The sequence below is a fragment of the Schistocerca serialis genome, chromosome 6, assembly GCF_023864345.2.
Source record: "Schistocerca serialis cubense isolate TAMUIC-IGC-003099 chromosome 6, iqSchSeri2.2, whole genome shotgun sequence".
Taxonomy (NCBI): Eukaryota; Metazoa; Arthropoda; class Insecta; order Orthoptera; family Acrididae; genus Schistocerca; species Schistocerca serialis.
Window position 1 is genome coordinate 682,752,504 of NC_064643.1, and position 16,485 is coordinate 682,768,988.

Genomic DNA, 16,485 nt, shown 5'->3' on the forward strand with positions numbered 1-16,485 from the left:
TATTAAAAATGCATAAGTTAAGAAACAAGCAATGCAGAGGCTCATTGTAAATGAATAATTCCAACATCTTTTGCCTCCTTGGTGGGATATGTAGTGTCACAGGCTATTTTGTTGGAAAAAGTGTGCCATACACAAGGTTTAACTTAGCTGACAAAATATGTTGGAAGATTTCTTAATGTTTCAGTTAGAAAAAGAGACTGGAGAGCCCACTGTGTGGGAAATGTGAGAAATTCTGTGCAGAGATGGAGTAATCCATGGGAGCTGTATAATGTGTCACTCTAGGTCTCAATAATAAAATATTAAAAAGGCATAAGTTAAGCAAGAAGCAATGCATGGTCAATGTAAATGAATAATTCCAACATTTGTGGCCTCCGTGGTGGGATATGTAGTGTCACAGGCTATTTTGTTGAAAACAATGTGTCACACTCAAGATTTAACTTAGCCGACAAAATATGTTGGAAGATTTCTTAATATTTCAGTTAGCCCCACTGTGTGGGAAATTCTGTGCAGAGATGGAGTAATCTATGGGAGCTATATGTCTGGGGAGTGGCACGGGTGTTGGAACGGCACCACCTGCTGTGATGTGGGGCTGCTTACTCCATGCTGGTACTATGCCAAAGATAAGTTCAGCCCATGGAATAATGCCATGGACAACAGCGAGAAACAGGCTTCTTCTCTGTGCAGAGATATCAAATGATATTGATTTGGACCTTGGGTGATAATCTGCCACATAGAGAACATTATCCACTCAGGCAGTTGTGTTACTAATCTGGTGTTATACAAGATGTTGATTGGAAGTGTTGTTTATGATGTTGAAGAACATGTAACATTAGTTGGAGAACAGCCTCTCTAACAACTCCATGCATAACTGCCAGGTGAAGAAAAACAACTAGCATGGCAGACTAGAACCAAGTGTTGGGTCCAGTACACTACTTCAAATGCGAGACCCAATGTTTAAGGAAATTGTGAGTATTGAAAACAACTGACGAGATGGTGTAGCACTTGTATGTGTCACAAATGTTAAGTACAAGCATCAATCAGTCCACGGTGACACTGTAGTTTTTAATACAGTAGGTTGACAGATGTGGCCCAGATGCTGACTGTGAATTGTGGCAGTAAGAGGGTTTGCTGAGACAGGGAATTGCTAAGATAGTGTAACAGCGGCTGGTGGCAACAGTGGCCTTGGTGAGGTGTCGGCTGCATGACACAGTGAGCTTACTGCTGGACTAGCATACTCTGCCCATGGCCCAAGTCAGCTGCCAGGAGTGAGCACAAGCCATATGTCAATCCCAGAACTCTTGAAGGCTGGCTGGCCAGTCAGAAAGTGGCACCCAATGAGAGGCCTCAAATCATCAGGGCTAGCTGACAGCTCTTAGGTTAACGGCTTTCCTAGTACATGGTGCTGTTTGGTGAAGCTACTGATGACTGGCATGGAAGCTGCACCAGACAAATGCATGGCACCAGTGCATTGAAGTTACTATCTGAACTGGGGCATATATACCTGGCCTGGCTTGGAGTATTGTGACAGGGGATCGGTTCCCCTAATGTAGTCAGCTGTGAAATGTTGCTTTACACTACAGCATGTAGCAATCTAGCCCACCACTACAGCAGATTGCTGTGTTGCAAAACACTATGCCAGAGCACTTTTGCAGTGGCCAACTGCAAAATTAATGTAGGTGGCTGGCCAGTGTACCCTGTGGGTGGTTGCTGTGCCCTACCCGAGACTAATGCCGCAACTGTGTTTATATTAGGATGGGAGAAATACATTAATCTTAAAAATTTAGAGCACCTTGTACATTATCTAACATTTTACAATTATGTTTTAAATTTTAAAAAAATGTTGTTGTATACTACATAGCCTGTATGTGGGGAAATAGCGGAAAGGTCGGGGAAGAAGGCCAGTGTTCACTCTGTCTGCTTGCCGGGGGGTCTCATCTGAGATGTGGAGGAGGCCCTGCTGGCGGCGATAGAGAGCACTGGGTGCACCTGACTGCAAATTGTCAAATTGTTGCTCATATAAGCACCAGTGACTCCTGCCGTCTGAGTTCAGAGGTCATCCTCAGATCGTACAGGCAGTTGGTGGAATTGGTGAAGGCGGAAAGCCTCGCTCGCGGGGTGGGAATCTGAGCTAACTATTTGTAGTATCGTTCCCAGAACCAATCGCGGTCCTCTGGTTTGGAGCCAAGTAGAAGGCTTAAACCAGAGGCTCAGGCGATTCTGTGGAGATCTGGGGTGCAAATTTCTCGACCTCTGCCATCGGGTGGAGAAATGTAGGGTCCCCCTGAATAGGTCAGGCGTGGACTACACGCCGGAAGCGGCTACAAGAGTAGCGGAGTACATGTGGAGTGCACATGTGGGTTTTTTAGGTTAGAGAATTCCCTCCCTAGGCCCAACAAGACACCTCCTGAGACGCGGCAAGGTAGGAGTAGGCAAAATGCAACAGGGAATAACAATATTAATGTGCTAATAGTAAACTGCAGGAGCGTGTATAGAAAGGTCCCAGAACTGCTCTCATTAATAAATGGTCACAATGCCCATATAGTACTACGGACAGAAAGTTGGCTGAAACCAGACGTAAACAGTAATGAAATCCTGAACTCAGATTGGAATATATACCGCAGAGACAGGCTGGACAGTGAAGGGGGAGGCATGTTTATAGCAATAAGAAGTGCAATAGTATCGAAGGAAATTGACGGAGATTCGAAATGTGAAATAATTTGGGTGAAGGTCACAGTTAAAGCAGGCTCAGACATGGTAATTGGATGTCTCTATAGGCCCCCTGGTTCAGCAGCTGTTGTGGCTGAGCACCTGAAGGATAATTTGGAAAATATTTTGAGTAGATTTCCCCACCATGTTATAGTTCTTGATGGAGATTTTAATTTGCCGAATATAGATTGGGAGACTCAAATGTTCATAACGGGTGGCAGGGACAAAGAATCCAGTGAAATTTTTTAAGTGCTTTATCTGAAAACTACCTTGAGCAGTTAAACAGAGAACCGACTTGTGGCGATAACATATTAGACCTTCTGGTGACAAACAGACCCGAACTATTTGAAACAGTTAACGCAGAACAGGGAATCAACGATCATAAAGTGGTTACTGCATCGATGATTTCAGTCATAAATAGAAATATTAAAAAAGGTAGGAAGATTTTTCTGTTTAGCAAAAGTGACAAAAAGCAGATTTCAGAGTACCTGATGGCTCAACACAAAAGTTTTGTCTCAAGCATAGGTAGTGTTGAGGATCAGTGGACAAAGTTCAAAACCATCGTACAATATGCATTAGATGAGTATGTGCCAAGCAAGATTATAAGAGATGGAAAAGAGCCACCGTGATACAACAACCGAGTTAGAAAACTGCTGCAGAAGCAAAGGGAACTTCACAGCAAATATAAACATAGCCAAAGCCTTGCAGACAAACAAAAATTACGCGAAGCGAAATGTAGTGTGAGGAGGGCTATGTGAGAGGCGTTCATTGAATTCGAAAGTAAAGTTCTATGAACTGACTTGGCAGAATATCCTAAGAAATTTTGGTCTTATGTCAAAGTGGTAGGTGGATCAAAACAAATGTCCAGACACTCTGTGACCAAAATGGTACTGAAACAGAGGATGACAGACTAAAGGCCGAAATACTAACTGTCTTTTTCCAAAGCTGTTTCACAGAGGAAGACTGCACTGTAGTTCCTTCTCTAGATTGTCGTGCAGATGACAAAATGGTAGATATGGAAATAGCTGACAGAGGGATACAGAAACAATTAAAATCGCTCAAAAGAGGAAAGGCCGCTGGACCTGATGAGATACCAGTTCGATTTTACACAGAGTACGTGAAGGAACTTGCCCCCCTTCATGCAGCGGTGTACTGTAGGTCTCTAGAAGAGCATAGCATTCCAAAGGATTGGAAAAGGGCACAGGTCATCCCCGTTTTCAAGAAGGGATGTTGAACAGATGTGCAGAACTATAGACCTATATCTCTAACGTCGATCAGTTGTAGAATTTTGGAACACGTATTATGTTCGAGTATAATGACTTTTCTGGAGACTAGAAATCTACTTTGTAGGAATCAGCATGGGTTTTGAGAAAGACGGTCGTGTGAAACCCAGCTTGCACTATTCATCCACGAGACTCAGAGGGCCATAGACATGGGATTCGCAGGTAGATGCCGTGTTTCTTGACTTCCACAAGGCATTCGATACAGTTCCCCACAGTTGTTTAATGAACAAAGTAAGAGCATATGGACTATCAGACCAATTGTGTGATTGGATTGAAGAGTTCCTAGATAACAGAATGCAGAATGTCATTCTCAATGGAGAGAAGTCTTCCGAAGTAAGAGTGATTTCAGGTGTGCAGCAGGGGAGTGTCATAGGACCGTTGCTATTCACAATATACATAAATGACCCTGTGGATGACATCGGAAGTTCACTGAGGCTTTTTGCAGATGATGCTGTGGTGTATCGAGAGATTGTAACAATGGAAAATAGTACTGAAATGCAGGAGGATCTGCAGCGAATTGACGCATGGTCCAGGGAATGGCAATTGAATCTCAATGTAGACAAGTGAAATGTGCTGCGAATACATAGGAATATAGATCCCTTATCATTTAGCTACAAAATAGCAGGTCAGCAACTGGAAGCAGTTAATTCCATAAATTATCTGGGAGTACGCATTAGGAGTGATTTAAAATGGAATGATCATATAAAGTTGATCGTCGTTAAAGCAGATGCCAGACTGAGATTCATTGGAAGAATCCTAACGAAATGCAATCCGAAAACAAAGGAAGTAGGTTACAGTAAGCTTGTTCGCCCACTGCTTGAATACTGCTCAGCAGTGTGGAATCCGTACCAGTTAGGGTCGATAGAAGAGATAGAGAAGATCCAACAAAGAGCAGCGTGTTTCGTTACTGGATCATTTAGTAATCACAAAAGCATTACGGAGATGATAGATAAACTCCAGTGGAAGACTCTGCAGGAGAGACGCTCAGTAGTGTGGTACGGGCTTTTGTTAAAGTTTCGAGAACATACATTCACCGAAGAGTCAAGCAGTATATTGCTCCCTCCTACGTATATCTTGCAAAGTGACCATGAGGATAAAATCAGAGAGATTAGAGCCCACACAGAAGCATACCGACAATCCTTCTTTCCACGAACAATACGAGACTGGAATAGAAGGGAGAACCGATAGAGGTACTCAAGGTAACCTCCGCCACACACCGTCAGGTGGCTTGCGGAGTATGGATGTAGATGTAGATGTAGATATGTTCAAAAATATTAACTAAGCTATAATGGATTATAATGGTATTGTACACAGTCTAAAACACAGAATTTGAATTAAAATAAAATAGAGGTTTAAAACTGGGGAAACAATATCTGTCTCATTTGACAGCCGTGGCTGTAAGATCAAACAAGGATGATAACAACACTTCTTCTCTTTGTGATGAAATGTTTGTTATCTTTTCTCCATGTTTCTTCCTTTAATTTTATTCTGGCTGTAAACCTAGTTAAAATATTTTCTGTTAGTTTCAGATTTTACTTCTTACGATCTGTGTGGTTTTCATCAGTTATTAGTTGATACTTCTCTCCTGATGGCAAACGACAATCACTATTGGAAAGAATTTTTATTACTTCCCACTTGCATTTAAATGCCATTTGTTCCTTTTCATTTCAGCTTTTGATTTTGTTAATGATAAAAACTATTTCTCTCCAAAGATTTTCAGTGAAAGCTTTTAATATTTTCAGCTCAAATACAATACGTCTCTGGGTGCCACAGATGTTTGCATCAGCAGAAGAATACAAAGAGCACCAAAAATATACAAACAAAACTGATGAAATTGCATCGGTCTGTGAAATGATATCATTTACTGGAGTTTCCAACTATTCCACAGCTACCAATGAAGAATCATGTGGAGTGGTAATGTTCATTAGCTCCTACAGATGTTCATCTAGTACTATTCTATATTAATTTACTGGTGTTGAGTTTTTAAGTTATATGTACATGATATAACAAGAGTATATATGGCAAGGCTTAAATTTCCACACAGTGAATGATCCACAAATTTGATTACCATAAACATGATCAGTACCATCACCTGATGTTGACACAGATTCTAAGTCACATTGACAGAAAAATTATACATACATGAATATCATGACTGTCATAAAAACAAGAATGTCTGATTAAATGAGCAGTTAAATACATACATCAGTATTTCACTCTGAAATCCATTTAGCTTATAGGAATGACTTCACTGTTTTTTTTTTTTTTTTTTTTTTTTTTGTTTTTTTTTTCCAAGTTTATTCATTATTAATTACATTTTTCAGCTTGTTGCTAAGAACAACACTGAAATGCCATAGAAATTGGTATAGGCATGTGTGTTCAACTACAGAGATATGTAAACAGGCATAATACTGCACTGTGGTTGGCAACACCTATATAAGACCACAAGTGTCTGGCACAGTTGTTAGATAGGTTACTGCTGCAACAATGGCAGGTTATCAAGATTTACATGAGTTTGAATGTGATGTTATAGTTGGCGCATGAGCGATGGGACACAGCTTCTCCAAGGTAGTGATGAAATAGGGATTTTCCCATACAACCAATTCATGAGTCTACCGTGAATATCAGGAATCCAGTAAAACATCAAATCTCTGACACCATTGCAGCTGGAAAAAGATCCTGCAAGAATGGCACCAATGACAGCTGAAGAGCATTGTTCAACATGACAGAAGTGCAACCCTTCTGCAAATTGATGCAGATTTCAATGCTGGGTCATCAAGAAGTGTCAGAGGACGAACCATACAATGAAACATCATCGATTTGAGCTTCCAGAGCTGAAGGGGTCCACTCGTGTACCATTGATGACTGAATGACACAAAGCTGTATGTCTCGCTTGGGCCTGTCAATGCCACCATTGGACTGTTGATGACTGGAAACATGTTGCCAGGTCAGATGAGTCTGGTTTCAAATTCTATAGAGCGAATGGACATGTACGGGTATGGAGACAACCTCATGACAGCAGAGGACTGTTCAAGTTGGTGGAGACTCTGTGAAGGTGTGGGGTGTGTGAAGTTGGAGTGATACATCTGGATACTACGTAAGCATCCTGTCTGATCACTTGCATCCATTCATGTCCATTGTGCATTCTGACAGACTTGGGCAGAAGGCAAAAGTGAAAACTGGACATACAGCTGGCCTCTTATGTCTTAGCAATAGGTGAATGGTGTTGTCGCTTGTTGGTAATACATCTGACCCATCACATAGTATCTTATCTGTTTGGCCTGTGGTCTATTTTCCTGCTAAGTCTAGACAATCACAAAGAATGACTTTGTTCATAATAAGGAACTCCACCGTTAGGCAGATAATTGAGCCCAACAGGGAAATAACAGGCAGGCAGGAAAGATGGCCAGTGTACACATAGTACGCTTGCTGGAGGGTTTCATCCAAAATATGGAGGTGGCTCTGCTGGTGGTTATTGGCTACACTGGGTGCATATGGTTGCAAGTAGTGGCTCATATTGCTGCAAAGTAAACCTACTGCCTGGTTTCAGAGGCCATCCCTGGTTCTCTCAGGTGCTTGGCTGGATTGGTGAAGGCAGCCAGCAACAGGTATTGAGAGTAAACTTGGTTTGCCATGTGCAATATTGTACCTAGAGTCTATCATACAACTCTTTTCTGGAACAGACTGGGAGGTCTAGTATGCAGAGATGGAAAAGATCCACTGTAGATCGGTAGCAGTGTTAGAGAGTTGGTGTGAAAGCAAAGAGAACTTTATTTCTGATTTAAGCAAAATTCAAGTTTTATAAACAAACAAAAGCTGAAAGAAGCAAAAATGAGCATGAGGAGAGCGATGTAAGAAGCATTCAGTGAATTTGAAAGTAACTTTTTGTCACACAATCTGAAGCCTTAGAAGTTTTAGTGTTATGTAAGGCCAGTCAGCAAATTCAAAGCATCTATTCAATCACTCAGTGACTGTAATGGGACAAAACAGAATATGACAGAGAGGAGGACAAAGTACTTCATGTGATATTCCAAAAATGTTTCACCCTGGAAGACAGTAATACTTTTTTTTTTTAATCATTTGTCCACATGAATGGCAAAATGCAAGATATTGAGATAAGTGATTAGATAATAAAAAATTAACCAAAACTGCTCAGCAGTGGAAAGGCAACTGGACCAGATGAGATACCTTTGAGTGTCTACAGCAATTATGCAAAAGATATTGCTCCCCTTCCAGCAGTAGCTTTTCATAGTTCACTGGATCAATGAAGGGCACCAAAAAACTGGAAAAAATTCAGGTTTTTCGTGTTTGAAGAAGTTTAGAAATGGTTTGACATGATCTTTAAAGTTTGTTGGAAGCGCTCTAATGATCAAACACTGCATGAATATAGGCTGGGTAGTTTGTGGTCTTTTTCAAACAAATGCTAGTTTTGCAACATCTCAATGTTTGTAATATGATATCTCCTGAACTATGTGTTTTGCAGTTATATAATTTTGCATGCACCTTCAATGGTATATGTAGATATTGTTTACAAAATGTGTTGTGAATAGAGGTACCAGTAGTAGAAAAGAAGTAATAAATTTAAACATCATGCACAATGTGGCAGTTTTTCATGCTTCTCAGTGTTTATGATGTCATATTTCCTTAATTATTTGAGGTATCATGATATAATTTTGTAGGTGCATTTAGTTGTGTATGTGGATACTGTCTGAAAAATTTATTGTGAATAGAGTTAGCAGCACAAAGTGATTAATTTAAACATCATGCATAATGCAAAAATTTTTCACACATCTCATTGTTTATGACATTATGCCCCCTGAATTATGAAAGATACTGTAGGTAGTTCTTACCCCCAGAGCAATTGTTGGCTGTCAGCAAGAGCTATGAGAACCAAGTCTAGTTGAAATAAGTCCAGTAGTTTATGAGGATATGTGGAATATACATACATACATACATTTTACCATATGTATGTATTACCAGGAAAGACACCTGATTTTGATTTTATTTTGATAATATCCTTTTTGTATGGACAGGAACATCAGAAATTGTCATTTTTTGTACATATATCATGTCTTTCCACATCCAACAAGTAAGATGATTCCTCTTCACTGATGTAGGGTCAGGCTTCCCCAGTTTTTCTGATATAATGGTTTTGTTCATCATTTCATTCTTGCTATGCTTATGTGCTTCTACAGTCTTTGTGAAGAAAACAGAAAAGAATGTGGGCAAGCTATAAAATCCATTCTTAAATAGTACAGTCTTTATCATAAATATCACCAAGCAACCTCTGAAAGTGGTAATATGGATAGTCTTGTGATCATTTATCAGTTTAAACTTCTGATCCATGAACAATACAACACTTAGAATTACAAACTGTAAACATTCTCAGTCCATATTTATCATGTCTGTTTCTCTTACATGCAATGAGATAGCACTCTTTCACAAGATCCATACATTTTCAACAACAGTTAGGTTTTCAAAATTAATTTCAAGTTTTTTGTCTAATTATAAAGAAAATCCCGATGTTTACCCATGGGGTTTTGCAGAAGCTGACTAGAAATATAGGTGGCATTTCATCCAAATGCTAATTTAATTGTATAGCCTTGAATCTATTTCTCTTAACAGCAGACTATTAGAAAAGAGTGGAAATCAACATTTCATCACTGTGTAAGGTTATTATTCTCAACTATGTTGAATGTATGCAGCATGTCCATAATTAAAATTCCAGTTTCAAAATGTTGTAGATGGAGAATCGCTGCTCAGAATGACATAAAACTTGAGCAGCATATTATTGGCATGGGGGGAACATTTTACCAATAGCTTGTGCTGTAAGCATCTTAAAGTAAATGAAGTTAGCTACAAATGACAGATGGTCCACAGTACAATGGTTATGATTTAAGATGCACATTACACCATCCACACTGTTCAATGTGCATGACTGCACAGTTTTGGCAGTCAGCAGTTGTGCCACTGTTTGTTAGATAAGCCCATCCACCATGGGAAGGTCGTACCATATCAGATGGAAAAAATTGGTTTTTAATTGTTCTGAAGCAAAAGAAAAAAAAAGATAAAAAGCAAAGCCTCTGCAGCAGCTACTTCACTGGCTTTGAAATGCACAGAGGGGCACCACCTTGCATAAAAATGATCCTACACACACATCCATGCTGTTGAAAGGTGAAAAGCAAAGCCTCTGCAGCAGCTACTTCACTGGCTTTGAAATGCACAGAGGGGCACCACCTTGCATAAAAATGATCCTACACACACATCCATGCTGTTGAAAGGTGAAAATGACAATGGTGTGCAAAACACTCTCATAGCATTTACCAGTTACAGCACAGATAACAGGACCTGCAGGATTCATCTCCTTGGAAAAATATGGTCCCATAATAAACAGTGCCATCAACCTGCATCAGATAGCCACATTTGTGGAATGCAATGGTATGGGATGATGTGGCTGCAGATTTTCCTTTGCCCATATTCTGCAGTTCTGCATATTGGAATGTTCTTGGAAATGGAAATGAGCTTTGGCTGTCCATAGAATGTTTCACGGCCACTCAGTGTCCACATTCACTGGAGCAATAAATTCCAGAGCAAATATTTGTCTTGGTGGCAGGTCAGCAGCAAGCAACTCATGAACATGGGTGATTCTGTATGGATAGCAATGCAGGATGTTTCATAGGATTTTGTGCACCATGCTTGCAGGCATGTCCAGTGTTTATGCAATTCCTCTGCTTTGCATGTTTGCACACCACTTCTCAGCCCCTCCTGCAGTGCTGTGGCCACATCTTCAACAGACATCAGATCAACTCCAATTTCGTGATCATTTTCTCCACACACTTAGCAGGCTTTGAACCAATGCCTTCTTCCATATCCTTGGGTGTACAGACTTTCTACAGGGCTACTGGCTCACAAACACCACTCTTATAAAAGAGCTTTACCAGCAGTGTGTGATCCTTCATGGAGACAGTCACGTTGGGCACCTCATACTCAAACTGAGGAACAGCTGGGTGCTGCACATCTCTTGGGGTGCTCACTCTGATGCTTACAGTGTCATATACTGCTCAAGTGTTATATTTTTTTTTCTCCCATGACTTTTACCAGCATCAGAAATATGCTGCTCAACTTTGATGACATTCTGAGCAGTGGTTGTCTTTCTACAGCAATTTGTAATTGGAACTTTACTTATGGATACCCTGTACTTTTACACAATCCATGAGCTTGAAATATACATAAAATATTTGAGTAACATATGATCTTTGGTTAAATTAATAGTGTTCCAATTTTGGGGTGGAGAAATGGTGTTGCAGTGATGTTCAGGTAGTCAGACAGGAAATATGGCTATACTCCTCAATACATCTTGTTGCACTATTTGTTATGGTGACACCACCAGCTGAATAAAGTTCTATCTGTTTTTCAATCAATCCTTCATATCAAGATGAGAGATGTTGGATAATGTCTTCTGGGACTGTAGGTCAAAGTTTTTGGTGCGGTCACATAGTAATTGGAGAGAGCAGCCAGAGCAAGCAGTCAGCTATTTTTGTATATAGATTATACATTATATAGTTTGTTTATTAACTCTGTAATAGAAGCCAAGGCATTAACTCAGGTGAAAAAAGTTTATTGTTTTTTGAGCACATTCTTGTAATATAGTATATTTACAGAATTCTGTTTTTTGAGTAGAATCTGAAGAATAACCCAGAAAGGTTTTGGTCATTTTTTGATAGACCTATTATGAGAATGATGTGCATTATTGATAATGAAATAATAAAGTAACTACTAGAGGGCCCGCGTATGAGGAAGTTCTACCTCAAATTATTTTTCTGTTTTCAATGTTTTTCAGGCTATGATTAAAAACACTGTGTACATAAACAACATCATTGTTGCATGTTCTCAAACCGTGTTTTTTCTGCTTGCCAGTTACATTGTTAAATATATGGGGAAGAAAATGACTATGGGTAAGTATAAAATATCTTTAATTTGACATTAGATCTGATTATCCTATGAGAAAATTTGCATTGTATAAATCAACCATGAATTTGACATATTCAGAAACAACACTCATATTTCAGATAGTTTTATTCCACATAGACAGTATCATTATATCAGTATTTATATATACACTCCTGGAAATGGAAAAAAGAACACATTGACACCGGTGTGTCAGACCCACCATACTTGCTCCGGACACTGCGAGAGGGCTGTACAAGCAATGATCACACGCACGGCACAGCGGACACACCAGGAACCGCGGTGTTGGCCGTCGAATGGCGCTAGCTGCGCAGCATTTGTGCACCGCCGCCGTCAGTGTCAGCCAGTTTGCCGTGGTATACGGAGCTCCATCGCAGTCTTTAACACTGGTAGCATGCCGCGACAGCGTGGACGTGAACCGTATGTGCAGTTGACGGACTTTGAGCGAGGACGTATAGTGGGCATGCGGGAGGCCAGGTGGATGTACCGCCGAATTGCTCAACATGTGGGGCGTGAGGTCTCCACAGTACATCGATGTTGTCGCCAGTGGTCGGCGGAAGGTGCACGTGCCCGTCGACCTGGGACCGGACCGCAGCGACGCATGGATGCACGCCAAGACCATAGGATCCTACGCAGTGCCGTAGGGGACCGCACCGCCACTTCCCAGCAAATTAGGGACACTGTTGCTCCTGGGGTATCGGCGAGGACCATTCGCAACCATCTCCATGAAGCTGGGCTACGGTCCCGCACACCGTTAGGCCATCTTCCTCTCACGCCCCAACATCGTGCAGCCCGCCTCCAGTGGTGTCACAACAGGCGTGAATGGAGGGACGAATGGAGACGTGTCGTCTTCAGCGATGAGAGTCGCTTCTGTCTTGGTGCCAATGATGTTCGTATGCGTGTTTGGCGCCGTGCAGGTGAGCGCCACAATCAGGACTGCATACGACCGAGGCACACAGGGCCAACACCCGGCATCATGGTGTGGGGAGCGATCTCCTACACTGGCCGTACACCACTGGTGATCGTCGAGGGGACACTGAATAGTGCACGGTACATCCAAACCGTCATCGAACCCATCGTTCTACCATTCCTAGACCGGCAAGGGAACTTGCTGTTCGAACAGGACAATGCACGTCCACATGTATCCCGTGCCACCAAACGTGCTCTAGAAGGTGTAAGTCAACTACCCTGGCCAGCAAGATCTCCGGATCTGTCCCCCATTGAGCATGTTTGGGACTGGATGAAGCGTCGTCTCACGCGGTCTGCACGTCCAGCACGAATGCTGGTGCAACTGAGGCGCCAGGTGGAAATGGCGTGGCAAGCCGTTCCATAGGACTACATCCAGCATCTCTACGATCGTCTCCATGGGAGAATAGCAGCCTGCATTGCTGCGAAAGGTGGATATACACTGTACTAGTGCCGACATTGTGCATGCTCTGTTGCCTGTGTCTATGTGCCTGTGGTTCTGTCAGTGTGATCATGTGATGTATCTGACCCCAGGAATGTGTCAATAAAGTTTCCCCTTCCTGGGACAATGAATTCACGGTGTTCTTATTTCAATTTCCAGGAGTGTAGGTATAAGATATTTTATGTTATTATAGCATATGTGAACCATTCATTAATTAAAATAAGAGCAGGCGTACACATTTGGGAGTTATAATAACCTCGGGTTTGATCATAGAATGCAGCCTTTCATGGGTGTTACATGTTCTTGGTGATGATTTTGGTCCATGGCATGTTGCTGTGACTAACATTTATCTTCTAATGTTGGAGACATCATCAGAGGCTGTAAAGACTCATTGTAGCTTCAAACTTATACAAGTTTGAAACTACTATGTGAGTCTGCAAAGCCTCTGATGATGTCTCCATCATTAGGAGTCAAAATATTAGGGACAGAAATATGGTCAGTTTGTTTCAGTTTGAAACTACTATCTGAGTCTTTGTAGCCTCTGATGACATCTCCAGTGTTAGGAGACACTACATTAAGCATATAAACATGTCTAATGCCAATATAGCAAAAAATGCCAAGGAACTCTTGGGTTTTCCAAACTTACAGTTATAAAGAAGGAATGGGGCATGCAGAAGGAAGTGAAAGAAGGTGGCAACTGAAAATACACTATGGGTAATATGAAGAAAATTTGAATAAAAGAACACAGCAGGTAATACAAAAATTCTTGGAGCCCTTCCAGGGAGCTTTGGCGAAAATGATATTTTCCAAATCGCAGGTAAAACATGGCAAATAAAAGAGTACAAAAAAGTATAAATTAGAGCAATTCCTTGATTTATGGGTATGTTCAAGTTTACAGTGAAAAGTAAAGAAGACAGAAATAAAAAAATGAGCATAAAAGGATAGAAGAGAGAAGGGGAGAAAGAACAAATCAAAAGGAAACAGTTGCAAGATGTGGGAAATTCAGACAATTGTACATGCTGTGAAAATGTCAGATAAAGTTTGGAAACATATTTGCAATACATGTGTATGTTCTCTTTTGTATAATCTATTCTTTGTTGGCTATCACAAATGATAACAACATTTATTCTTGCTTCCATTTATTTCTAGTTACTGGATACATTGGTGCTGCTGTGTGTTCAATTTCGGTTTACTGGACATACAGTCCATCAGCTGCTTTGGCGTGTTTGGCTCTTTTTGTGTCCTTTACTGGCGTGAGCCACATCACAAGTTTAGCTGTCCTTGTGGACATGTTCCCAACAAATCTCAGGTAATGTAGCCATAAATAAAGTATCTATTGTCTTTTTACATTAATTGTGCCAGATTTACATTGTTTTTTGGTATGTAATTCTGATTCCCTCCTTTGACGGTACCATTTGAGCTGATAGTACAGCCATAAATTGAGATATTCTAGGTCTGGCAGAGAAAGATGTATTTTTTTTTAATTTTTTAAAAGGATTCATTTAGCATTTTACCTCCTTTTGTGTCACTTCGCTCCATCAGATACATTATACACTCAGAATGTCGGCAAAACGTATATTTTCTTTTCACTGCACTCTAAACATTTTTTAGTCAAAAATTTGACTGGAATGTGAACAGTTGCCTTCCATAAGGTGTTTTGTCATTGCCATGCCACCTTTGTGGAAAGATTCAATGTCCTGTTTAAACCAATTTTTATATTTTTGTTTTGCAATCAGTTATCCAGAAGACTTGAATTGTAGGGACTTGCACAAGAGAGGTCCTTGATTCAGAGCTCTGTCCACATCTGGATTAGATTTCCAATTTTTCTCTGAATCACTCTTGACAAGTTCTGAAGTTATTTCTTTGGAAAGTATCAGGCTGATTTCCTTTTACAATAACAAATTGGCACAATTGAAGTCTGTCTTAAATTGCCCAAATGTTTCTGTATTTCCTTTTGATCAGTATTCATAAATGCAGCACACATCTTCCATAAAGCTGACTAAATACTTCACACAAAATACATTATACTCTTTCTTTTGCTGTGTCTGTAACATCAACCACTTCGTCCACCTTTAGGCTAATCTCCCAATATCATACTCCACATTTTTTCTTTAATTACAATTATATACAGTCAGTAATTTGGTGTAACAACAGTAATTAGTGGTTTATGTGGCTATGACAGTGAAATGGAAACAAAAAACACGCAGAGCAAATAGGTATAGAACATGACTGAAAAACAGAATAAAAATGATTTATTCAGTCACAATTTTTAAAGTAGCTACGATGAGAACACTGGGAATATATTTAAATCACAGATGGTAAATTATGTTTTTTTCCTAGTCTGTCCCTGCAGTACTTTGAGTTCTCTTTTTACAAATGGTAATGAAATTTTGCATATAGTTCAACTGAAAATTAATTGCTACTCCATACAGTGTTTATGACCTTGCTGCCAGAACAGCTGTGGAATTCAGTACCATTTATTGTTATCAGCACTTGATGAAAGATAGACTTTTTGATGAATGTTGAAGTTTGGTATAAAAAATGTACATGTTTACAAAAATCTTTACTGTGGCTTTTAACATCTACAGCTCCTCAGTTAGCAGCATACTACTTAGCTGAAATAATCATTACTGACATCAACTTTCTGCAAAACAGCAGGGATACATTGTTTGCAACATATTTTGAATATTATTATGTTAATTTATTAAATGTGACCAGTCATGAATTCTGGCTAATTATCCTGAATACATGTACATTAGCATGTTTGGACAGCTGTTATCATATCCCTCCAACACTGGTGATCCCGTCCTGATTAGCAGATCATTGGTTACCGACCACAAACTTTAACAATCTCTGGGGAGCTTCTTCAAACACCATCAAGCTATTTAGAATCCAAAAAAGAATCATAGAAAGTGCCAAACACAGAAAATCTTGAGATCCACTCTTCAGAAAGCTGTAAATCCTCCCACTTCTATGCCTTCATATGTATGAAACCACAGTATTCATAAAGCAGTATGCGACTAAACATCCTGCACTCTTCCTCAAAAATGAAGATGTACACACTCACAACACAAGGCAAAAAAATGGATCTCCACATGCATCATATAAAAACTAAGCTCT

At 40.2% G+C, this 16,485-nt stretch overlaps 1 protein-coding gene across 1 annotated transcript in view; it reads left to right on the forward strand.

Moving 5' to 3' along the window:
• The window catches only part of LOC126485031 (synaptic vesicle glycoprotein 2B-like), a 280,668-nt gene that overhangs the window by 211,365 nt on the left and 52,818 nt on the right, over positions 1-16,485 (forward strand). Inside the window, exons 8-10 of the mRNA XM_050108635.1 lie at positions 5,732-5,903; positions 11,830-11,944; positions 14,515-14,674. Of these exons, the coding sequence (XP_049964592.1) occupies positions 5,732-5,903; positions 11,830-11,944; positions 14,515-14,674 (447 nt within the window). The remainder of the gene's footprint in view (positions 1-5,731; positions 5,904-11,829; positions 11,945-14,514; positions 14,675-16,485) is intronic.